The 26,170-nt window shown below is 48.5% G+C and overlaps 1 protein-coding gene across 1 annotated transcript in view; it reads left to right on the top strand.

Moving 5' to 3' along the window:
- The window catches only part of KDM4C (lysine demethylase 4C), an 865,731-nt gene that overhangs the window by 249,332 nt on the left and 590,229 nt on the right, over positions 1-26,170 (top strand). The window contains exons 6-7 of the mRNA XM_030194306.1: positions 1,395-1,444; positions 8,998-9,101. Coding sequence (XP_030050166.1) covers positions 1,395-1,444; positions 8,998-9,101 — 154 coding nt within the window. The remainder of the gene's footprint in view (positions 1-1,394; positions 1,445-8,997; positions 9,102-26,170) is intronic.

Here is a 26,170-nt window from a genome sequence, read left to right as displayed (position 1 = left end):
TCACTGTTTAAGACAGCAGAGTATCAGCTCTTGATTTCTGAGTTCCTAGAGGCTCTTGGTATAGCTCCTTCTACTCAGGAAGGTGTCTTTTTCTTAGGAGATCCCATTTTGGTAGGCATTGGCAATACTGATCCTTGAGAGCCATAGGCAAGTCAGATTTTCAGGATATCCACAATGAATGTGCAGGAGATGCATCTACATACACTTCTTCTTTGGTATGTAGATCTATCTCATGTACATTCATTTTGGATATCCTGTAAACCTGGCCTGCTTGGAACTCTTGAGGACTAGAATTGCCTACCCCCTGCATTACAAGACTACCTGTTGTCTTTCTGTGCATCAAGAAATTCAGGCAGTTAAATGGAGGATTCTCCTGAGGTTGGTCTTTGTGTTGGTAATGCGTCCAAACTCCAAACTGTATCCTTAGTACAGAAGAAAAGGAAAAGCTTTTATAGCTAGGTGCCTTGGTGACTGTTGTCACTAAAGAGACTACTGTTTTGGTTGATGGAGACATAATGCTGAAAGATCTAAAGGATCCCAGGGTGAAAGCATCCTTAAAGCATTCTTTTGATGTATTAAGTCTTCAGGCTTCTGTCTGTAGTGTTTATGTAGCCATGGCTTGCCTTTCTAGGGTTCATCCGGGATAATTCTTCTGATCAGGAGCTTCATTCCTAGGATCCTGGGCAAGCTGCATTACTGGAAGTGAGCTTAGCCTTTATAGCATATGTCCTAAATGATGTGATGCAGGCTTCTGTTCTTGCGATGACTCTGGCAGGGTTTTTTTTTTTTGGGGGGTGGGGAAGAAAAACAGGAGTGTGTTTGGATGCTGAGAAATACTGATTACTGAATAAAATATTCTTCTTGGATAGGAGGTGTTATATAATTTGTGAAAAAGACATTGTACTTTAGTGAAGTTACCAAAGTATAGTGTGAGAGACCTATCATATCAGTGAGGGATATATGTAATCCTCATATATTGAAAACTGATTATTTAGCTGTTTCCTTCTGGCTTTTTAAGTCTTTTCTGACCCTGTTGAAATCTGTGAAGCTGTGGGCTAGGGGAATGTGGGTGGGTTTGGGAGATACTGGAGAGAAGGGAAAGAGGGAGCAATGTTAGATACGGAGGTGCAAGGGGGAGGGGGAGGGACTAATGTGGGACCCAGTCTCGACATATACACAGGTCGCAGCATTTTTGGCCATTTTTAATCCCAAATCTGCCCTCGCCCTATACAAGTGATCGACTTATAGATGAGTATATATGGTAATAATGTATATGTAAAACTAATTTTATTTCAGTTGGCATTTGAGAAACTGGTGATTTTACTTAAATGATAATGTTTCTAGGTCTTTCATTTCCAGGGCTCAAAATTTCTATATTCAAATTTCTATTTTAGGTATGCTATACCACCAGAGCATGGAAGGCGACTAGAACGACTTGCTCAAGGTAAAATGTTTGAATACGTTTATTAATAGTAAATATTTTGTTTGTGTGGTATCTCAAAATTGAGTTCTAAACTCTTAAAACTCAATGGATCTATTCTATTACAGCCTACTTTGAAATATTCAGGGTCAGCCCTGCCATCAGGCAGACTAGTCATCCTCCTAGGATAAAGATCTTCAATGCAATGCCCATGAGACAATGGCAGTCCCCATTGTCATTTTATTTTTGCTGCTAGTTGCAGGCCGTGGGCCTTACTTTTAAGAACACTGCATCAGGTCACTTCCTCCACCGGCTGGCATGCCACAGCCAGGAACAGCAGTAGCGGCTGCAGGCCAGGCCCTTCCTCTGCTCTACCTGTAAAAAACATCATGTGTGGCAGCTCTGCAGAGTCAATCTTCCTGCCTGGTATAAGTATGAACATTGCATACTGGGGAGTTTCTACTCTCCCTGGACTTCAAAGAAACGTACTTTCATATTCCCAGTGCTCCTTCCCACAGAGGGACCTTAGCAATTTATACCATGTAATTCAGCCTTTCCACATTACCAAAGACATTTTTTCAAGGTCATGGTGGTATTGGTAGTTCTCCGAGGACAAGCAGGCTGCTTGTTTTCACAATTGGGTCGATGTCCGTGGCGGCCCAGGAACCGGTAAACATTTTGCAAGCAAAATAAAACTTTGTGGAACGTTCCGCAAGCAACGCGAACCGCGCATGTCTTTCCGCCCGCTGTGCGAGCGTGCCTCTCTCCAGTTGTTTCTTCTCTGTGGTTAGGTGCGGCAGTGTTTTTCTACTGCGCTCCGTTCGGCCCAGGTGGAGAACTTCTCTTCACAGTTGTTTCTTTGTGCCTTTTTGTTTTTTGTTCAATTGTTAAAGACAATAAAAAAAAAAAGTTTATTTTTCCTCGTATTTCTTATTTTTTGTCCACTTTTTAAGTTTCCTTTCTTTTTCAACGTGGCCAGCCTTTTTCCCTTTTTTGTGCTTTTTCTTCTTGGCACAATCGCGTCGTTTGATTTCGCCAAAGCCGTTTTTTCTTCCATGACATCGAAGACACCCAGAGGCTTCAAACATTGTACTCGGTGCAACTGGACCATCTCAGGTACCGATACCCACTCCTGGTGTATCCAGTGCCATGGGGCCGACCATAGCCCAGCCGCTAGTAGTTTGTCTCTTCGTATGAAGAAGTGGACTCAAGTGTCTCGAGAAGCTTTTTGGAGCCGGGTCCAGTCCTTCGACATCAGTACCGACGTCGGCGTCGTCGACATAGACAGGAGCATCGACGTCGAGGAGTCAGGTAATGGCTGCTGAGAGACCAACTCGCGCTGGGAGCAGTGAGACGTCGAGTGGGTCTCCACCTGTCTTGAGGCCTCCTGCTATGCAGGCCCCCCGGGACCGACCTTCGTCGGACCCGGCCCAGAGAAGACATGAGGATTCCATGTCTTCCTCATCGGTACCGAGGAGTCTCGATGACGGGTGTTGCGTGAAGGCTAAGAAGCACCGTCGTTGTTCTCCTTCAACGCACGGTACCGGGAGCTCCGGGGCGTCGAAAGAGTCGGCACCCGAGAAGCGTCGGTGCCGAGAGGACCACTCCCCCTCGATACAGGAGGTGCCGATGCTTTGGTCTCCTAGCAGCCCGGTACCTGCTCCTGAGCCTCCACGGATTCTGACACCGCCTGTTCCACCGGTCCCACAGTCTTTTCTGATGGCGGCTCTCGATGAGCATATCCAGGCCTTTTCCAGAACTTCTGGAAGGCTTACTGCGACAATCAGCTTCGATGTCAGGGGTGCTTGCACCCTCTGTGTCATCTGCTGTAGCGGTGCCTGGCCCTTCACCTGTGGTGAGGTCTCCGACTCTGGTGCCGCCTGCGGCATCTGTGTCTGCTGCCACCCAGGTCGACTCCCCTTCGACGTCGGTGGAGGGAGCTTCACTGCAGTCGGATTGGGTGTCGACTTCTTGACATCATGACGGAGGACATCGTTCCTTGGCATCGAGACAGGTCCAGTGTCAGAGTACTTTCACTCAGGTTGTGTCTGACACTGAGCAGGAGCGCTCGTGGGAATCAGAGGAAGATCCCAGGTACTTCTCTTCCGATGAATCTTTTGGGATTCCCTCTGACCCTTCTCCTCCGCTGGAAAGAAGATTATCTCTACGAGAGTGTCTTTCTTTTTCCTCTTTTGTCCAGGAAATGGCTACAGCTATTCCTTTCCCTGTGGAGGTTGAGGATGAGCCCAGGTCTGACATGCTGGAAGTCCTGGATTATTCTTCTCTACTTAAAGAGGCTGTGACAGTCCCTCTCCATGAGGTACTGAATGAAGTCCTTATGAGAAACTGGTCCGCCCCTCTGTCTGTCCCTGTGGTTCCAAAGAAAGCAGAATCCCAATATCGGATCCACGGTGAACCTGGAATGATGAGGTCCCAATTACCCCACAATTCCATGGTGGTGGATTTCGCTCTCAAGAGAGCCAGGAGTACTAGAGACTATGCTTTGGTGCCCCCAGGCAGAGAAACTAGGACTCTTGATTCTTTTGGGAGAAAGAAGTATCAGGCCACTATGCTCACGTTCAAGATCCAATCATACCAGCTCTTCACGAGCATACACTTGCGGGACTCGATAAGTCAACCGTCCAGCTTGGTTGATGCGCTCCCTGCGGAGCTGGCCGAGCCTTTTCGCCAGGTGGTCAAGCAGCAGAAGGCGTGTCGCAAGTTCCTGGCCAAGGGTACTTTTGACACTTTTGATGTTACATCCAGGATCGCTGCTCAAGGTATAGTGACGCGCAGACTGTCATGGCTGCGTGTCTCTGACCTGGATCATTCGGTCCAGCAGTGGATGGCGGATGTTCCGTGCTGGGGGGACAATTTTTTTGGAGAAAAAGTAGAGGATCATGTTAATCAGGTTAAAAAGCATAATAATTCTATGGATTCTCTCTCCCACTGGGCGTCTTCTGCTACAGCCTCCTCATCTGGGAGATTTTTTTGAGGGAAGAGAAGTGCTCCCTATTCCTACTCTAGGCGTAGGTACACTCCTGCTTCTCGGCGGCCTGCCCATTCTGCTCCCCAGCAAAAGCAAGGACGGGCTTTCGAATGGCTCCAGTTCAGCATAGCCTCTGTCGAAGTGTCCGTGCCGGACTACTTGCCGGTAGGAGGGAGGTTGAAGTTTTTTCACCAGAGGTGGCCTCTCATAGTCTCCGACTGGTGGGTTCTTCAAATAGTCCAGTTAGGATACACCCTCAATCCGATATCCAAACCTCCAAATTGCCCACCGGGAGCTCATTCTTACAGCTCTCAGCAGGCAGGTACTTGCAGAGGAACTCTCCGCCCTTCTAAAGGCCAATGCGGTCAAACCCGTTCCACCAGGGGAAGAAGGGCTGGGATTCTATTCCAGGAACTTCTTGTGCAAAAGAAAACAGGAGGGATGCGTCCCATCCTAGACCTAAGGGGCCTGAACAATTATGTAGTCCGAGAAAAGTTCAGGATGGTTTCCCTGGGCACCCTTCTTCCCATGGTTCAGGAAAACGATTGGCTATGCTCTCTGGACGTAAAGGATGCTTATACCCATATTTCGATACTCCCATCTCACAGGAAGTGTCTTCGGTTTTGGCTAGGAATGCAGCACTTTCAGTACTGTGTACTGCCCTTTGGTGTGGCGTCTGCGCCCAGAGTGTTTACCAAGTGCCTGGCTGTAGTCGCAGCGTCAGTGCGCAGACTGGGAGAGCATGTCTTCCCTTATCTCGACGATTGGCTGGTGAAGAGTACATCGGAGGTGGGTGCTCTGCAGTCCATGCGAATGACTATTCATGGAGTTCATTGGAGCACTGTTGAACATGAAGATTTTGGGCTTTTCTCCCTGAGGCGAGGGCAGACAATCTCCTGTCCCTAGTGTCTATGGTTTGAGCGTCTCAACAGATCATGATTCGGCAGATGTTGAGACTTCTGGGGCACATGGCCTCCACAGTTCACATAACTCCCATGGCACATTTACACATGAGATCAGCTCAATGGACCCTAGCTTTCCAGTGGTATCAAGCTGCGGGCAGTCTAGAGGATGTGATCCAACTGTCCACCGACTTTCGGAATTCCTTGCAGTGGTGGATGATTCGGCCCAATTTGACCTTGGGACGTCCATTCCAAATTCCTCAGCCTCAAAATGTGCTGACGACGGATGCATCCCTCCTGGGGCGGGGAGCTCATGTAGATGGGCTTCACACTCAAGGAGCTTGGTCCTTTCAGGAAAAAGGTCTGCAGATCAACCTCATGGAATTTAGAGTGATCTGAAACACTCTAAAGGCTTTCAGAGATCGGCTGTCCAACCAAGTAATCTTAATTCAGACAGACAATCAGGTTGCCATGTTACTACACCAACAAGCAGGGGGGGCACCGGATCTTACTGTCTGTGACAGGAAGCTGTCCAGATGTGACTTTGGTAATGCCGTCAGGGCTTGTTTCTCCAAGCCACTTATCTGGCAGGCGTATCAACAGTCTGGCCGACAGGCTGAGCAGGATAATGCAACCGCACGAGTGGTCACTGAACATAGGCGTATTCCCAAGCGTGGGGCACCCCCTCGGTGGATCTTTTTGCCACTCAGATCAATCACAAAATCCCTCAGTTCTGTTCCAGGCTCCAGGCCCACGACAGACCAGCGTTAGATGCCTTTCTCCTACATTGGGGAACAGTGTATGCGTATCCTCCCATACCTCTAGTAGGGAAGACTTTGCTGAAACTCAAGCAAGACTGCGGAACCATAATTCTGATAGCTCCTTTCTGGCCGCGTCAGTTTTGGTTCCCTCTTCTTCTGGACTTGTCCTCCGAGGAAACGTGGAGATTGGAAGGTGTTGAGAGCGCAGACTTTGCTTCTTTGGGTCTGTTGGAGGGTGTCTCCCGTGTCTTGCTTGCTTCCAGGAAAGATTCCACTAAGAGGAGTTACTTCTTTTTATGGAGGAGTTTGCCATCTGGTGTGACAGCAAGGCCTTAGATCCTCGCTCTTGTCCTACACAGACCCTGCTTGAATACCTTCTGCACTTGTCTGAGTCTGGTCTTAAGACCAACTCTGTAAGAGTTCATCTTAGTGCGATTAGTGCATACCATTACCGTGTGGAAGGTAAGCCGATCTCGGGACAGCCTTTAGTTGTTCGCTTCATGAGAGGTTTGCTTTTGTCAAAGCCCCCCATCAAACCTCCTACAGTGTCATGGGATCTCAATGTCGTTCTCACCCAGCTGATGAAACCTCCTTTCGAGCCACTGAATTCATGCCATCTGAAGTACTTGACCTGGAAGGTCATTTTCTTGGTGGCAGTTACTTCAGCTCGCAGAGTCAGTGAGCTTCAAGCCTTGGTAGCTCATACTCCTTATACCAAATTTCATCATAACAGAGTAGTCCTCCGTACTCACCCTAGGTTCTTGCCGAAGGTGGTGTCGGAGTTCCATCTGACCCAGTCAATTGTCTTGCCAACATTCTTTCCCCGTCCTCATACCCGCCCTGCTGAACGCCAGCTGCACACATTGGACTGCAAACGAGCATTGGCCTTCTATCTGGAGCGGACACAGCCCCACAGACAGTCTGCCCAAATGTTTGTTTCTTTTGATCCCAACAGAAGGGGAGTGGCTGTCGGGGAAACGCACCATATCCAATTGGCTAACAGATTGCATTTCCTTCGCTTATGCCCAGACTGGGCTGACTTGAGGGTCATGTCACGGCTCATAGTGTTAGAGCCATGGCAGCGTCAGTGGCCCTCTTGAAGTCAGCCAGTATTGAAGAGATTTGCAAGGCTGCGACATGGTCATCCGTCCACACATTCACATCTCATTATTGCCTTCAGCAGGATACCCGACGTGACAGTCGGTTTGGGCAGTCGGTGCTGCAGAATCTGTTTGGGGTTTAGAATCCAACTCCACCCCCCTAGGCCTGTTTTTATTCTGTTCCAGGCTGCACTCTCAGTTAGTTGAATAAGTTTAGGTCAATCTTCGTTATGTCCTCGCCGTTGCGAGGCCCAGTTGACCCTGTTTGTTGTTTTGAGTGAGCCTGGGGGCTAGGGATACCCCATTCGTGAGAACAAGCAGCCTGCTTGTCCTCGGAGAAAGCGAAAGCTATATACCTGTAGAAGGTATTCTCCGAGGACAGCAGGCTGATTGTTCTCACCAACCCGCCCTCCTCCCCTTTGGAGTTGTGTCTTCCCTTGTCTATGTCTTTGCTATGTACTAGACTGACGAACACGAGCGCATTCGGGCATGTAGACGGTCGCGCATGCGCACGGTGCATGCACACACGAGGGCTAGCAAACGCTGTTGCTAGTGAAGATCTCCGATCGGAGGGGCTGCCGTGGACGTCACTCATTCGTGAGAACAATCAGCCTGCTGTCCTCGGAGAATACCTTCTACAGGTATGTAGCTTTCGCTTTATATGTTTACTCAGGTTCTCTTTGTCTGATATTACATTTTGTTTAAAGATCAGAAACCATTTGGTGTAACATATATACAATAATGGGATATCAGAAGGGGGTAAATACTTTTTCACATCATTGTACATATCTAAATTATAGGGTTGGTGTAAGTGATCACACCTTAAATATAGGCTTGTTATTTGCAACATGGGATAGTATTCTATAAAGAAAAGTAGACGCCTGCTTTTCTGTGTAGAATAAGCTGGAAGTAGGCATCTGCTTACCATCTTATCCTAGGTACCCTGTTACTGAATTACCCTTCATGTTACTGAAATTACCCAATGTACAGCATTATGGTGAACCTGAAAGTGTAATATACATTATTATGAGTATTAGATGTTAAAGTAGCAGATCAGCAATACTGTATCAGCAAACTAGTAAAAGACAGGCCTTAGATGAGGGAATATAGGTATTGAGAGTGAAAGTGTGCAAGCTGGCAGTCCAGTACCAAAATCAAAAATGTTGATGTGTTTAGGGGTCTTTTACTAAAGCTTAGTTCGAGTTATCTACAGCAGGGCCCATGGGATAGTATTCTATAAAGAAAAGTAGACGCCTGCTTTTCTGTTTAGAATAAGCTGGAAGTAGGCATCTGCTTACCATCTTATCCTAGGTACCCTGTTACTGAATTACCCTTCATGTTACTGAAATTACCCAATGTACAGCATTATGGTGAACCTGAAAGTGTAATATACATTATTATGAGTATTAGATGTTAAAGTAGGAGATCAGCAATACTGTATCAGTAAACTAGTAAAAGACAGGCCTTAGATGAGGGAATATAGGTATTGAGAGTGAAAGTGTGCAAGCTGGCAGTCCAGTACCAAAATCAAAAATGTTGATGTGTTTAGGGGTCTTTTACTAAAGCTTAGTTCGAGTTATCTACAGCAGGGCCCATAGGAATAAAATGGGCTCTGTTCAGGTAACTTGAGCTAAGCTTTAGTAAAAGAACCCCTTTCATTCCTTTTTATAAAAGTCTCCTATGTTCTGAACAATCAAGGTAGTGAAATAAAATGTGGTCTCCTTTGTTACTGCTTATAAAATTGAAATTAGACTGAACTAATTAAATTATAACACTTGATAGGATTGGTTAAATGAGTGGTGACTTTTTTTTTTTAATTCTTTAGGTTTCTTCCCAAGCAGTTCTCAAGGGTGTGATGCATTTCTTCGCCACAAAATGACCCTGATATCTCCTTCCATACTAAAGAAATATGGAATTCCTTTTGACAAGGTATATTTATTTGCAGGTAGTTTTAAAAAGCTCGGGCATTTATCAAGCTGCATTAGTTGCTCAATACAGATATTACCGTCTTTTAGTAGCATGGACACACAATAACATATAACACAATGCCTTGATGGTATTTGATAAGTCCCACATAAAGTAGCTAATATAACTAGTAAAAAAGGCCCGTTTCTGACACAAATGAAACGGGTGCTAGCAAGGTTTTCCTCGGAGTGTGTATGTTTGAGAGAGAGATAGAGAGAGTGTGTGTGAGAGATGGAGTGTGTGTGTCAGAGAATGAGAGAGAGACAGAGACAGAGTGTGTGTGGGTTTATGTGAGAGAGAGAGTGTGTGAGAGACAGAGTATCTGTGTGTGTGAGACTGTGTGTGTGTGACAGAGAGATAGTGTGTCAGAGAGTGTGTGTGAGAGACAGTGAGCGAGTATGTTCCCCACCCCCCCTTCTCTTGCAGGGTCCCCTTGCCCACCCCCCCCCCCCCCCTCTGGTCTCAGGACTCCCTCCCCACCTCCCTCTCCCCTGCCCCCCCCCTCCAGCCTTCCAGTGACCCTCCTCTCCCCCTGCCCCCCCCTGCAGCCACCCATGTCCAGCGACCCTCCCCCCCCCGGGCGCATCAAACTCCCTCGCCACCCGCAGCTGCCACTGGTAACGCTGTCCGGCCGCTGCTGCTTCTCCTCCTGTTGAGCAGCAGAGGCTGCTTCAAAAAGAAAAAAAGCAATAAATGTTTTTAAACCTGAAACGCGGCTGTCTGCTCTGCAGCCACTCGTCCTCTCGCCTCTCACGTCGCTGTGCTCCTCCGGGGTCTTACTCCAGGGGCAGTGACGTGGAGGCAAGAGGAGCGGCTGCAGAGCCGACAGCCAATGTCTGATGGCCGTCTATGGTGCCGCGTTTCAGGTTTAAAAACATTTATGTTTTTTTTTTTTTTTTTTTTTTTTTTGTAGCTGCCGCTGCTGCTCAACAGGGGAAGCAGCAAGCAGCAGCGGCCGGACAGCGTTACCAGTGGCAGCTGCAGGTGGCGAGAGGGGGTTGATGTGCTTTGGGGGGGGGGGGGTGTTTGATGTGCCGGGGGGGGGGGGGGGCTTGGGTGATACGCGGAGGGGGTGTTTGAGGGGCGCACTCACAGCTGATTCCCAGGCAGGGGGAGGAGTAGGGAAACACGCGGGAATCAGCTGTGAGTGACGTCAGCCCAGCTACAGAGCCTAGCTCAGCAACTCCAGGAGCCACGGACACAGGCAGCTACTTTAGAACGTTGGAGGTGAGAATTATTATATAGGATATACAGCTAATGTGGAGTTAACTACCACACATTTACCCTTAATGCAGTAGATAATATGGACCAATTAATGCCACCTCAGGAGGTGTAACTGTATGCATTGTGTTGTATGCTATTCAGTTAATGTGTGATAAAGATAAATAACTTTTTTCTGCATTAAGGGCCCCTTTTACAAAGTGGAGGTAACCCAACGTGGCGTACAGCTTGCTAAAAATGAAGTACCTCCGAGCTACCGCAGCAGCCCGGCAGTACTTCCCACCCTCAGTGTGCCATCATATTTTATTTGTTGCATTTGTATCCCACATTTTCCCACCAATTTGCAGGCTCAAATCTGCCGCTACAAAAATATATTAATTTTTGTAGCGCCGTTGTGTACCCGGTGGTAGTTGGGCAGTGCCACATGCTGCTCAGTTACCGCTGGTTTAGTGCTGGAGCCCTTACTGCCACCTCAATGGGTGGCGGTAAGGGTTCCCCTAGAAATGGCTGCACGGCAAGTGGCTTCACTATATTGTTCCAATATAGGTGCAGCAGAGACCCCATTAAGACACTTCCAAAGGCAAATATTAATAGAAAATATAGTAATATAGACTACTGTCAACTAACCTTACTTAAGAATAATGTGCCAAATTCCATATTTTGGTGAGAGACAGGAAAATATACCCCGGATGTAACTTCATTAATAAGGCAAAATACATCTGCGTACTAACACAGTCACTCTCAGATCAAACATGAAAACCGAGCCTTTGCTATGTCTGGAAATAAGAAATATGAGCATACTAGATTGAATAGAAATTCTCAGTTGCAATCATTGCTACTGTTTTAGTAGATATTAGTTCCATAATCATTAAAATATTACATCTGAATTTTCCACATTAACTCCAGAGGTATATTTCCCAATCAATTAGTTAAAAAAAAAATCTTTTTTTTTTTTTTTGGGGGGGGGGGGGCAGCAATTAAACATGCGTTTTGGAAAAATAACTTGGGGCCTTTTCTATTAATAGAACTGTGAAAGTTTTATCTTGCATGCATATATATTGGTTTAAGCTTAGACATAAGTTGGTTTATAATTGTCATTACAGCTGTTAGCACCATATCTCAGGTGACCTAAATATTAGGGAATGATGACAAAAGCAGTGAATATAGGTGACTAATGCATAATTATGATAAAAAAATATCTGATTCAGTATTCTAAATTGCAGCTTTGTTAATGGAAACAGTTGAGGATTGATTCTAAATGAATAAACAATTATTGTTGCTATAATTAGTTTGGATTTAGCTCATATCATTTTAGTAGTAGATTAATGCCATCAGCTACCCAACCCACCTTATTCTCCCCCCGTCCTCTCAATAACCTGTTCAAGCAATCTTAGTGTAAATAGCTGAGAAAAGAAACCATAACCTTTGGTACCTGCAGGTGAGGTTTGGTGTTTTCTGAAGCTGCTCTGTAGAAGTAGTCACTCTGGAGGAGATTGGGGCTGGACTAAAGCAGTCGCCCATGATAGGAGTGAGGGCCAAATGCTTCTGGAGGAGAGAAGGGCCAACTCACTGCGCATGCGCGAGCGATTTCCTACCCACGACTCGAACGTGCAATCTCAGTTTTTTTCTGTCCGGCGACAAGGAAAGTTTTTTCTTTGATTCGTTCCCGTTTTTCGCCTCAGGAGATCTGGTTCGTGGCGTTTCATCGTCCAACTTTGTGTTTTGTCCTTTTCTTTTTTTGTTTCAACTTAAACATTAAAAAGAAATCTTTTACCTTTATTTTATAAGGTTTTCTGCCCTCTTTTAAGTTTTCTTAATTTTTTGTCGCGGCCGCCTTTAGTCTGCTCGGTTGGGCGGTTTCTCTTTTTTTGTGCCCTTTTTCCATGACATCGAGGACACCAGCAGCTTCAAGCGTTGTACTCGGTGCAACTGGACCATCTGCAGTACCGACCCCTACGCGTGGTGTCTGCAGTGTCTTATAGGGGAGGTGAATTTAATATGGGGGTCAACCTTGTAAAGATACATAATAAACCGATTCGCTTCCTCCTTAGTGCCACACCAAAAACAAATAATATCGAGTGGAGGAGTGGCCTAGTGGTTAGAGTGGTGGACTTTGGTCCTGGGGAACTGGGTTCGAGTCCCATTGCAGGCAGAGGCAGCTCCATGTGACTCTGGGCAAGTCACTTAACCCTCTATTGCCCCATGTAAGCCGCATTGAGCCTGCCATGAGTGGGAAAGCGCGGGGTACAAATGTAACAAAAAAAATATATACCTCTTCCATAGTAGGACCTTGTCCCACCATGGGGAGGTATAGACAGGCCGAAATGTGGTCTCGCATAGAGGAGAATATGGCTGGAGAGGAACTTTAATACAAGTTTGGTGCAGCCCGACAGAAGCTCTCTTCAAGCTACGCTGACCCATTGAGATGTCAATGATTGTAACCTGAAAGGTTCACCTGGTCAAAGGACTATTAGTTGCAAAGTTCATACTGCTTTGGCAATAAGGACTTTGAGCATTTGGGTAACACATGCGGACAATGTATTGGAGAGCATAGCTCTTGGATGTACATATTTTTTTTTTATTTGCAAGAAGTCTTTATTGTCAATGAACCAGAACAAAATTTACACAATGCAGTTAGCAGGCGAGCACTTCTACATAGTATGTACAAGGAATCTATTAGTACTGCCTGCGATATAACATATAACCGTATCAAAATGCCTACAGTAACATTCTCCGAGGACAAGTAGGCTGCTTGTTCTCACGACTGGGTTGACGTCCACGGCAGCCCTCACCAACCGGAACAAAACTTTGCGGGCGGTCCCGCACGCAGGGCACGCCCACCGCGCATGCGCGGCCGTCTTCCCGCCCGTGCGTGACCGTTCCCGCTCAGTCTTTTCTTTTCCGCGCTGGAGAGAGCCGTGTTCGTCTCTCTCTCTGTCAGCCCCGGAAACCGCGAATTTTCTCCTTTTTCTCTTTTCGTTTCATTGTTCTCCGTTTTTCTATTTAGTAAAAAAAAAAAACAAAAAAAAAACGCTGAACTTTGTTTTTCCCTCGTCTCTTAGCGGGGGCGTCGCACGGTCGATTTATTTTCGAGGTGTGAATTTTACCGCCACCATCGACGACTTTGATTTCGCTGACGCGATTTTTCCGTCGATGTCCTCGAAGGTCCCGAGTGGATTTAAAAAGTGTGGTCGGTGCAGCCGGCATATCTTGCAGACCGACACTCACGCTTGGTGCCTCCAGTGCCTCGGGCTGGAGCCCGATACCAAGACGTGCACTTTGTGTCTCGGTCTCCGGAAACGGACACAAGTAGCGAGGCAAGTTCTTCGGGATCGTCTTTTTGGAACTTGCGCCGGCCCCTCGACTTCGACGGCATCGGTATCGACGGCCGGTTCTTCGGTACCGGTATCGATGTCCACGAAATCAGCACCGATGGCATCGACCCCAGGAGCACAGGTCCCGTCGGCCCGCCGGTCCTCCGGTGAAGGCAGGGGTGAGAGGCCGCGTGGGCAATCGGCCCCGGTCACTCCCTCTACCCAGGGCCCTCGGGACCGAACCCTGTCGGACCCGGTCCCTCGAGGCCGAGGGGGATCGACCTCCTCCTTCTCAATTCCACCAAGCGCTGATGACGGGCACCGCAAGAAGACGAAGAAACACCGTCATCGGTCGCCCTCGATGCATCTGGCTCCCGGCGCCGGAGATGAGTCGACGCCGAGGAAGCGGCAGCGTCGAGAGGAGAGGTCCCCCTCTGTAGTAGAGGTACCGCCGCGTCAGGGTCCCAGCACTTCGGTGCAGTCTCCTGGACCCGAACAGCTTCCTGCACCGACGCCTCTACCGGCCCCCTCGCCTTTCCCGACAGCGGGCCTTGACGAGTGCCTCCGAGCCATCCTTCCGGGGATCCTGGAAGGGCTGATGCGCCCTCGGCGCCGTTGACTGTGGCGCCGGCGAGCTCTAGCCCGGTGCCGAGGCCTTCGACGCCGACGCCGCTTGCGGCGCCGGTCTTGACCGCCACGCAGGTGGAGTCCCCGTCGATGGAGGGAGCTTCATCCCCGCCGGCGCGGGAGTCCACCACTCGACGACACCACCGAGGCCTCGGTGCCTCGACGTCGAGCCGGGCCCGGTTGAGGACTCAGCTGCACGAGCTTATGTCCGACACCGAGGAAGAGGCCTCGTGGGGGGAGGAGGAGGACCCCAGATATTTCTCCTCGGAGGAGTCTGTGGGCCTTCCCTCCGACCCCACTCCTTCACCAGAGAGGAAGCTCTCGCCACCTGAGAGCCTCTCCTTTGCCTCCTTTGTCAGGGATGTGTCTATTTGCATTCCCTTTCCCGTGGTCTCTGTGGATGAGCCGAGGGCTGAGATGCTCGAGGTCCTCGACTATCCATCACCACCTAGAGAGTCCTCCACGGTACCGTTGCACAATGTTCTCAAAGAGACACTGCTTCGGAACTGGTTGAGACCACTATCTAATCCCACCATCCCCAAGAAAGCAGAGTCCCAATACAGAATCCACTCGGCCCCAGAGTTAATGCGGCCCCAATTGCCTCATGACTCGGCGGTCGTGGACTCTGCTCTCAAGAGGGCATGGAGTTCGAGGGATACCGCCTCGGCGCCCCCGGGGCGGGAGTCTCGCACTCTGGACTCGTTTGGGAGGAAGGCCTACCAATCTTCCATGCTCGTGACCCGCATCCAGTCTTACCAGCTCTACACGAGCATCCACATGCGGAATAATGTGAAGCAACTGGCGGACCTGGTTGACAAGCTCCCGCTGGAGCAGTCCAGGCCTTTTCAGGAGGTAGTCAGGCAGCTGAAGTCATGCAGAAAGTTCCTGTCCAGGGGTATATATGACACCTGTGACGTGGCATCTCGTGCTGCGGCCCAAGGTATAGTGATGCGCAGGCTGTCATGGCTGCGTGCCTCTGACCTGGACAACCGCACCCAGCAGAGACTGGCTGACGTCCTTTGCCGGGGGGATAATATTTTTGGCGAGAAGGTCGAGCAGCTGGTGGACCAACTGCATCAGCGGGAAACCGCCCTCGACAAGCTCTCCCACCGGGCGCCTTCAGCATCCACCTCAGCAGGTGGACGTTTTTCCCGGGCCTGGCAGGCTGCGCCCTATGCCTTTACCAAGCGTATGTACACCCAGCCGGCCCGAAGGCCTCGTCAGGCACAGGGACAGTCCCAGCGCGCTCGTTCTCGTCAACAGCGTGCGCCTAAGCAGACCCCTGCGCCTCCACAGCAAAAGCAGGTGACGGGCTTTTGACTGGATCCATGGGAACATAGCCGCCCTCAAAGTGTCCGTACCGGACGATCTGCCGGTCGGAGGGAGGTTAAAATTTTTTCACCAAAGGTGGCCTCTCATAACCTCCGACCAGTGGGTTCTCCAAATAGTGCGGTGCGGATACGCCCTGAATTTGGCCTCCCTGCCACCAAATTGTCCTCTGGGAGCTCAATCCTTCAGCTCCCATCACAAGCAGGTACTTGCAGAGGAACTCTCCGCCCTTCTCAGCGCCAATGCGGTCGAGCCCGTACCACCCGGGCAGGAAGGGCAGGGATTCTATTCCAGGTACTTCCTTGTGGAAAAGAAAACAGGGGGGATGCGTCCCATCCTAGACCTGAGAGGCCTGAACAAATTCCTGGTCAAAGAAAAGTTCAGGATGCTTTCCTTGGGCACCCTTCTGCCAATGATTCAGAAAAACGATTGGCTATGTTCCCTGGATTTAAAGGACGCATACACTCACATCCCGATACTGCCAGCTCACAGACAGTATCTCAGATTCCGCCTCGGCACACAGCACTTTCAGTATTGTTTGCTGCCCTTTGGGCTCGCCTCTGCCCCACGGGTGTTTACAAAGTGCCTAGTGGTGGTAGCGGCGTAACTACGCAAGCTGGGAGTGCACGTGTTCCCATATGTCGACGATTGGCTGGTCAAGAACACCTCGGAGGCAGGAGCTCTCCGGTCCATGCAGTGCACTATTCAACTCCTGGAGCTGCTGGGGTTTGTGATAAATTACCCAAAGTCCCATCTCCAGCCAGCCCAGTCTCTGGAATTCATAGGAGCTCTGCTGAATACCCAGACGGCTCAGGCCTTCCTTCCCGAAGCGAGGGCCAACAACCTCCTGTCCCTGGCTTCCAGACTGGAGCGTCTCAGCAGATCACAGCTCGGCAGATGTTGAGACTTCTGGGTCATATGGCCTCTACAGTTCATGTGACTCCCATGGCTCGTCTTCACATGAGATCTGCTCAATGGACCCTAGCTTCCCAATGGTTTCAAGCCACCGGGAATCTAGAAGATGTCATCCGCCTCTCCACCAGTTGCTGCACTTCACTGCTCTGGTGGACCATTCGGACCAATTTGACCCTGGGACGTCCATTCCAAATTCCACAGCCCACGAAGGTGCTGACGACGGATGCATCTCGCCTGGGGTGGGGAGCTCATGTCAATGGGCTTCAAACCCAGGGTCTGTGGTCCCTCCAGGAAAAGGATCTGCAGATCAACCTCCTGGAGCTCCGAGCGATCTGGAATGCACTGAAGGCTTTCAGAGATCGGCTGTCCTGCCAAATTATCCAAATTCGGACAGACAATCAGGTTGCAATGTATTACACCAACAAGCAGGGGGGCACCGGATCTCGCCCCTTGTGTCAGGAAGCCATCGGGATGTGGCGTTGGGCTTGCCAATTCGGCATGCTCCTCCAAGCCACATACCTGGCAGGTGTAAACAACAGTCTGGCCGACAGACTGAGCAGAGTCATGCAACCGCACGAGTGGTCGCTCCATTCCAGAGTGGTACGCAAGATCTTCCGAGTGTGGGGCACCCCCTCGGTGTACCTTTTCGCCTCTCGGACCAACCACAAGCTGCCCCTGTTCTGTTCCAGACTTCGGACACACGGCAGGCTAGCGTCGGATGCCTTTCTCCTTCATTGGGGGACCGGCCTCCTGTATGCTTATCCTCCCATACCTTTGGTGGGGAAGACCTTACTGAAGCTCAAGCAAGACCGCGGCACCATGATTCTGATCGCGCCCTATTGGCCCCGTCAGATCTGGTTCCCTCTTCTTCTGGAGTTGTCCTCCGAAGAACCGTGGAGATTGGAGTGTTTTCCGACTCTCATTTCGCAGAACGACGGAGCGTTGCTGCACCCCAACCTCCAGTCTCTGGCTCTCACGGCCTGGATGTTGAGGACGTAGACTTCACTGCGTTGGGTCTGTCGGAGGGTGTCTCCTGTGTCTTGCTTGCCTCTAGGAAGGATTCCACTAAAAAGAGTTACTTTTTCAAGTGGAGGAGGTTTGTCGTTTGGTGTGAGAGCAAGGCCCTAGAACCTCGTTCTTGTCTTGCACAGAACCTGCTTGAATACCTTCTGCACTTATCGGAGTCTGGCCTCAAGACCAACTCAGTAAGGAATCACCTTAGTGCGATTAGTGCTTACCATTATCGTGTAGAGGGTAAAGCCATCTCTGGAGAGCCTTTAGTCGTTCGATTCATGAGAGGCTTGCTTTTGTCAAAGCCCCCCTATCAAGCCTCCTGCAGTGTCATGGGATCTCAACGTCGTCCTCACCCAGCTGATGAAACCTCCTTTTGAGCCACTGAATACCTGCCATCTGAAGTACTTGACCTGGAAGGTCATTTTCTTGGTGGCAGTTACTTCAGCTCGTAGGGTCAGTGAGCTTCAAGCTCTGGTAGTTCATGCTCCGTATACCAAATTTCATCACAACAGAGTAGTGCTCCGCACTCACCCAAAGTTCCTGCCGAAGGTGGTGTCGGAGTTCCATCTTAACCAGTCAATTGTCTTGCCAACATTCTTTCCCACACCGCATACCCGCCCTGCTGAACGTCAGTTGCACACATTGGACTGCAAGAGAGCATTGGCCTTCTACTTGGAGCGGACACAGCCCCACAGACAGTCCGCCCAATTGTTTGTTTCTTTCGACCCCAATAGGAAAGGGGTCGCTGTCGGGAAACGCACCATCTCCAATTGGCTAGCAGATTGCATTTCATTCACTTACGCCCAGGCTGGGCTGACTCTTGAGGGTCATGTCACGTCTCATAGTGTCAGAGCCATGGCAGCGTCGGTGGCCCACTTGAAGTCAGCCACTATTGAAGAGATTTGCAAGGCTGCGACGTGGTCATCTGTCCACACATTCACATCACATTACTGCCTCCAGCAGGATACCCGACGCGACAGTCGGTTCGGGCAGTCGGTGCTGCAGAATCTGTTTGGGGTGTAAATCCAACTCCACCCTCCAGGACCCGAATTTATTCTGGTCAGGCTGCACTCTCAGTTAGTTGTTCTTCGTAGGTCAAATTTCTGTTGTACCCTCGCCGTTGCGAGGTTAAATTGACCTGGATTCTTGTTTTGAGTGAGCCTGAGAGCTAGCGATACCCTAGTTGTGAGAACAAGCAGCCTGCTTGTCCTCGGAGAAAGTGAATGATACATACCTATAGCAGGTGTTCTCCGAGGACAGCAGGCTGATTGTTCTCACCTACCCTCCCTCCTCCCCTTTGGAGTTGCGTTTGATCTTTTTGCTTGTCATTCAACTGAGCGGGAACGGTCACGCACGGGCGGGAAGACGGCCGCGCATGCGCGGTGGGCGTGCCCTGCGTGCGGGACCACCCGTGAAGTTTTGTTCCGGTTGGTGGGGGCTGCCGTGGACGTCAACCCAGTCGTGAGAACAATCAGCCTGCTGTCCTCGGAGAACACCTGCTACAGGTATGTATCATTCACTTTACCAAACGTCAAGAATTTTTTTAGATTTTTACTGAATGTAATAGTTCCCCACACGTTCCCTTCCCTCTCCCTCCCCTGGGACACAGCTAGTTATGGTCATTCATAACACTCTCTGAGCGTATAGTCCATGTTTACAGAGCACCAGGAGGGATATATTGCCATATCGACTGCCACTTCCCCAGCTGGTGTTTGCGCTCAGCAATTAGTCTTTCCATCTCTCTCACGTACCTCAATTTATGGAGCCACTTTGCTAGCGGGGGCACCCCCTCCCTCCGCCAATGTGAAGCCACAACCACCCTGGCTGTGCTCACCACCTGAGTTACCAATGACTGCTGGGCAGACGTGAGGCCATCAATCCGGGCAGAAAACAGGAACACCAACGGACTCAATGGCACCCTGCGCCCCAACCACCTCTGTAACCGGAAATGAATCGCCCTCCAATAAGCCTTAATTTTTTTACAGCTCCACCATACATGACCCATTGTAGCCCTTTGACCACATCTTCGCCAACACCCATCCAAGGCATCCGGAAATATCCTCTGCAGTCGGGCCGGTGTGAGGTACCACCTATACAGCACCTTCACTGCATTCTCCTGCAAAGGAAAATGAATCGACATCCCCACTACTTTTCTCTCTATTCTCTCCCACTCGGACTCCTCCAGATGTACACCCAAATCCTTCTCCCATCCTCTTCTGTGCACTTCATTGTAAGATGATTGATAACTTATGATCTGGTAGAGGTAACCAATCAGGCCACGGGAGGACGTAAGCTTCCCACATATCTCCTCCAGACCAAGTTTCTTTCGCTGCATGACCTCCCGCACCGCTTTAGTTTGCAGGAAGTGGGCCACTTGACAGTATGCAAACTCATCCCCTTCCACCTCTGGGTATCTATCCTTCAAGGCGTTAAAAGACAGTAAGGAATCAGCTTCAAAGATCTGTCCCCAGGTCCGCACCCCAACCCCATACCATTTTGTAAATGTCCCCTTTATAGTGCCGAGCAGAAATAATGGATTATATGCTATTGGAGCACTCTGGATGTACATATTTTTAGGCTGGTTTGAAGCCATATGAATTATAGTATGGTCTGTATTGTGTGACTAAATAAGTGAGGGTACATCAAGCCTAATTAATAAGGATATGGTGTGTGGACTGATTGGTGCAGCAAAAGGTTTGAGAGATTGAGTTCTGTGGTCTGTAATGTAGGGAAAATTATGAAAATAAAGATACTTTCTTGAATATCTGTATTAGGAGCAGTAGTTCGTTTATATATGTGAAATTGTTTGCTCCTAGAAAATATAGAGATTCCCCGTTGAAGAAATAATCATAATGTCAGAGCCATGGCTGCGTCAGTGGCTCACTTGAAGTCAGCTTCTATTGAAGAGATTTAAAAGGCTGCAACGTGGTCATCAGTCCACACATTCACATCTCACTACTGCCTTCAGCAGGAAACCTGACTTGGCAGTCGGTGCTGCAGAATCTGATCAGGGTTTAGAATCCAACTCCACCCTCCTAGGCCCATTTCTGTTTTGTTCCAGGCTGCACTCTCACCTTACTGAATTTATTTTCAGGTCTATCTCTGTTACGTCCTCGCCATTGCAAGGCCCAATTGACCAATGTTCTTTGTTTTGAGTGAGCCTAGGGGCTAGGGATACCCCACACGTAAGAATATTGAGCCTGCTTGTCCTCTGAGAAAATGAAGATACATACCTGTAGCAGGTATTCTCCGAGGACAGCAGGCTCAATATTCTTACAACCCTCCCTCCTCCCTGTTGGAGTTGTTTCACTTATATTGTTATGGTTTTTATTGAACTGAGAACTGCACGTTTGCGTCGCGGGCAGGTAGCCGCTCGTGCATGCGCAGTGAGTCGGGCCGCGCGATAGAACGTTTGGGAAGATTCCTGAGCTTTTGAAGTTTTTTTCTGATCTCCTGGGCCATCGCGGACAATGACCCACACGTAAGAATACTGAGCCTGCTGTCCTTGCAGAATACCTGCTACAGGTATATATCGTCATTTTACCAAAAAATTTCATAAGAGTAGCCATACCGGGTCAGACCAATGGTCCATCTAGCTCAGTATCCTGTTTTACAAACAGTGGCCAAGCCCGGTAACAAGTACCTGGCAGACACCCAAATCGTGGCATGCTACAAATCCCAGGGCAAGCAGTTGCTTCCCATGTTTGTTTCAATAGCAGACTATGGACTTTTCCTCCAAGAATTTGTCCATACCTTTTTTTAAACCTAGATACACTAACCACTGTTACCACATCCTCTGGCAAAGAGTTTCAGTGCTTAACTATTCATGGAGTGAAAAAGTATTTCCTCCTATTTGTTTTAAAACTATTTCCATGTATCTTCCTCAAGTGTCATAAGTACATAAGTAATGCCATACTGGGAAAGACCAAGGGTCCATCGAGCCCAGCATCCTGTCCACGACAGCGGCCAATCCAGGCCAAGGGCACCTGGCAAGCTTCCCAAACGTACAAACATTCTATACATGTTATTCCTGGAATTTTGGAGTTTTCCAAGTCCGTTTAGTAGCGGTTTATGGACTTGTCCTTTAGGAAACCGTCCAACCCCTTTATAAACTCTGCTAAGCTAACCGCCTTCACCACTTTCTCCGGCAACGAATTCCAGAGTTTAATTACACGTTGGGTGAAGAAAAATTTTCTCCGATTTGTTTTAAATTTACTACACTGTAGTTTCATCGCATGCCCCCTAGTCCTAGTATTTTTGGAAAGCGTGAACAGACGCTTCACATCCACCTGTTCCACTCCACTCATTATTTTATATACCTCTATCATGTCTCCCCTCAGCCGTCTCTTCTCCAAGCTGTATAGCCCTAGCCTCCTTAGTCTTTCTTCATAGGGAAGTCGTCCCATCCCCGCTATCATTTTAGTCGCCCTTCGCTGCACCTTTTCGAAGTCTACTATATCTTTCTTGAGATGCGGCGACCAGAATTGAACACAATACTCAAGGTGCGGTCGCACCATGGAGCGATACAACGGCATTATAACATCCTCACACCTGTTTTCCATACCTTTCCTGATAATACTCAACATTCTATTCGCTTTCTTAGCCGCAGCAGCACACTGAGCAGAAGGTTTGTGTGTTATCGACGACGACACCCAGATCCCTTTCGTGGTCCGTAACTCCTAACGTGGAACCTTGCATGACGTAGCTATAATTCGGGTTCTTTTTTCCCACATGCATCACCTTGCACTTGCTCACATTAAACATCATCTGCCATTTAGCCGCCCAGTCTCCCAGTCTCGTAAGGTCCTCTTGTAATTTTTCACAATCCTGTCGCGATTTAACGACTTTGAATAACTTTGTGTCATCAGCAAATTTAATTACCTCGCTAGTTACTCCCATCTCTAAATCATTTATAAATATATTAAAAAGCAGCGGTCCTAGCACGGACCCCTGAGGAACCCCACTAACTACCCTTCTCCATTGTGAATACTGCCCATTTAACCCCACTCTCTGTTTCCTATCCTTCAACCAGTTTTTAATCCACAATAGGACATTTCCTCCTATCCCATGACCCTCCAATTTCCTCTATAGCCTTTCATGAGGTACCTTGTCAAATGCCTTTTGAAAATCCAGATACACAATATCAACCGACTCCCCTTTGTCCACATGTTTGTTCACTCCTTCAAAGAATTGAAGTAAATTGGTCAGGCAAGATTTCCCCACACAAAAGCCATGCTGACTTGGTCTCAGTAATCCATGTCCTCGGATGTGCTCTGTAATTTTGTTTTTGATAATAGCCTCTACCATTTTCCCCGGCACCGACGTCAGACTCACCGGTCTATAATTTCCTGGATCTCCCCTGGAGCCTTTTTTAAAAATGGGCGTTACATTGGCCACCCTCCAATCTTCCGGTACCACGCTCGATTTTAAGGATAAGTTGCATATCACTAGCAGTAGCTCCGCAAGCTCGTTTTTCAGTTCTATTAGTACTCTAGGATGAATACCATCCGGTCCAGGAGATTTGCTACTCTTCAGTTTGCCGAACTGCCCCATTACGTCCTCCAGGTTTACCGTGAAGTCAGTAAGTTTCTCCGACTCGTCCGCTTGAAATACCATTTCCGACACCGGTATCCCACCCAAATCTTCCTCGGTGAAGACCGAAGCAAAGAATTCATTCAGTCTCTCCGCTACGTCTTTGTCTTCCTTGATCGCCCCTTTTACCCCTCGGTCATCCAGCGGCCCAACCGATTCTTTTGCCGGCTTCCTGCTTTTAATATACCGAAAAAAATTTTACTATGTTTTTTTGCCTCTAATGCTATCTTTTTTTCGTACTCCCTTTTGGCCTTCTTAATCTGCGCCTTGCATTTGCTTTGACACTCCTTATGCTGTTTCTTGTTATTTTCAGACGGTTCCTTCTTCCATTTTCTGAAGGCGTTTCTTTTAGCCCTAATAGCTTCCTTCACCTCACTTTTCAACCAGGCCGGGTGTCTTTTGGACTTCCGTCTTTCTTTTCTAATTCGCGGAATATGTATGGTCTGGGCCTCCAGGATGGTATTTTTGAACAGCGTCCACGCCTGTTGTACAGTCCTTTCTTTGATTCCTGTTAGACCAGTCCAGGACCCAACCTGGAAGACTGAGGGATTTGGGATGTTTTTGGGTCTATGCCTTTCAATAAATTTTATATAGTTTCAGGTTCTTCAGGAATTTTAGGGAAGGTTTTTGTCAAGTATTTTCTTATTATTTCTATTGGTGATAACTTTGGCTTTGCATCCTGATGCTGTACCACTTGCCATACTGATAATGTCATTTATCGTTTAATTGTTTACTGTACCGTCACTTATTGCACAGCAAGCCAGAACGGTTTATAAATCTAAGATTGTACAATAACACACAAATTAGTTTAAACTAGGAAATCCATTATATGATAGAACAGACAAAACTGCCTTACTGAGAATAATAACATAGACACTCAATCAACAGTCATACATAGTTATCTAATGATTAGCATCTCCTTGTTGTGTTAAGCACTTTAAGTGCGTATATGGTCTTCCTGTTCAAATACAATATTACATTTCAAAGGCTGTTTGGTAAAAATAAGTTTTCAGAGCTTTACGGAAAAGAGGGTATGCCATTTGAAATCTTCAGCTTAACTGTCTCTATTTGCTAGTGAGGGGACATAACACACTAGTGTTAGGTTTACCATATGTCCGGATTTACCTGGACATGTCCTCTTTTTGAGAACATGTCTGGGCGTCTGGACTGGTGTTGCCAGTCCGCCCGCCCGTTTGTCCAGATTTCTGGACAAACGGGTGGGTGGCGGGCCTATCCTTGCCTCCCCTTCCCTTAGTTACTATCTACTGCCCTGGTGGTCTAGTGACCTTATCGGGGCAGGAAAGAGCCCCCACTTTCCTGCCTGGAGCGCTGCCCTTGCCCTGTTGCTGTGTCGGTCTCGGGATTCAAAATGGCTGCTGAGGAAGCGGCCTCGCGAGACTTCAACTCTCGGTGGCCATTTTGAAACCAGAGACTGTCACAGCAACAGGATGCAGGGCAAGGACAGAGCTCTGGGCAGGAAAGAGGGGGCTCTTTCGTGCCCCGAAGAGGTCACTAGACCACCAGGGCAGTAGATAGTAAGTAAGGGGAGGGGAGGTGATGGGGGGCAGGGGAGGGGAATATGTGATGGGGTGGGGTCAGGATGGAAAAGGGACGGGGTGTGGGCAGGGCATGTGTCCTCTTTTTGAGAGGACAAAATATGGTAACCCTAACTAGTGTAGAGTGGTCTACCAGGAACTGAGGAAAGGAAATTATCAGGTAAGAATAAACTTCACTATTGAGTTAAAAAATGGGCCAAACTGGACCAGGGATTTCAAAAAGCCCAGCACAGCGAGCTAACCCAGTATCTTAACATCCACTGGAAACTCAAAACTCTTATTTCCAACAGTTCTTCAGTTCAAATAAATACAAGTGAAAATGATCTGAACTGAGAGAACTATCCACGCAGAAAAAAGTCTGTATAAAGTCCAGCACCCTCAGGCTAGAAGGGCTGTTACATCAGCTACTGAGTTGTGGGAATGTTGATAAATGTGTTGTATCAAGACAATTCAGGTTCAGGGATTTAAGAAGGCACAAAATGGAGCTGCTGCTGTTTCTTACCCACCAGGGGAGGGGGGAGCTGCTTTCTGAGCAGGCAGGAAGCCAGAGAACAGTCAGAAATCAAAGAGCATGTGACAGTGAGACCAGGAGTCACATGTATAGTGAGGTAACCAATGCAAGGAAATAAGAAAAAGAGTAGTTACTTACCTGTAACAGGTGTTCTCCGAAGACAGCAGGCTGCATATTCTCACAAGTGGGTGACGCCACGTCGGCCCCGGAGGATTTTAAAGCAAAATCTAAAAATCTCTTCTACGGCGTTCCGTCGCGCGAGCGATCGCACTGCGCATGTGCGCACACCTCTTCCCGCTCGCTGTGCGGACACGCCCCTCAGTTAAATCCAAAAGATGGAGGAGACAACTCCAAAAGGGGAGGTGGGAGGGTTTGTGAGAATATGCAGCCTGCTGTCTTCGGAGAACACCTGTTACAGGTAAGTAACTACTCTTTCTCCAAAGACAAGCAGGCTGATATTCTCACAAGTGGGGTATCCCTAGCTTCCAGGCTTACACAACACAACAAACAGTGGTCAATTGAGTCTCGCAACGACGAGGCCAGAATAAAAATTGACCTGAAAAGAAGAAACATCTAAATGAGTGTAGCCTGGAACAGAACAAAAATGGGCTTAGGAGGGTTGGAGTTGGATTCTAAACCCCAAAGAAGTTCTGCAGCCCCGACTGCCCAAACCGACTGACGCGTCGGCTATCCTGCTGAAGGCAGTAGTGAGATGTGAATGTGTGGACTGATGACCACGCCGCAGCTTTGCAGATCTCTTCAATAGTGACTGATCTTAGATGAGCCACCGACTCAGCCATGGCTCTAATTTTGTGAGCCGTGACATTGCCCTCTAGAGTTAGTCCAGCTTGGACAAAAATGAAGGAGATGCAATTTGCTAGCCAAGAAGAAATGATGCGGTTTCCAACCGCAACTGGCATTAAAAGAAATAAACAACTGGGCGGACCGTCCGAG

Source organism: Microcaecilia unicolor, chromosome 2 (genome assembly GCF_901765095.1).
Source record: "Microcaecilia unicolor chromosome 2, aMicUni1.1, whole genome shotgun sequence".
In the NCBI taxonomy this organism is placed as follows: Eukaryota; Metazoa; Chordata; class Amphibia; order Gymnophiona; family Siphonopidae; genus Microcaecilia; species Microcaecilia unicolor.
This window is presented reverse-complemented; position numbering and strand designations above follow the sequence as displayed.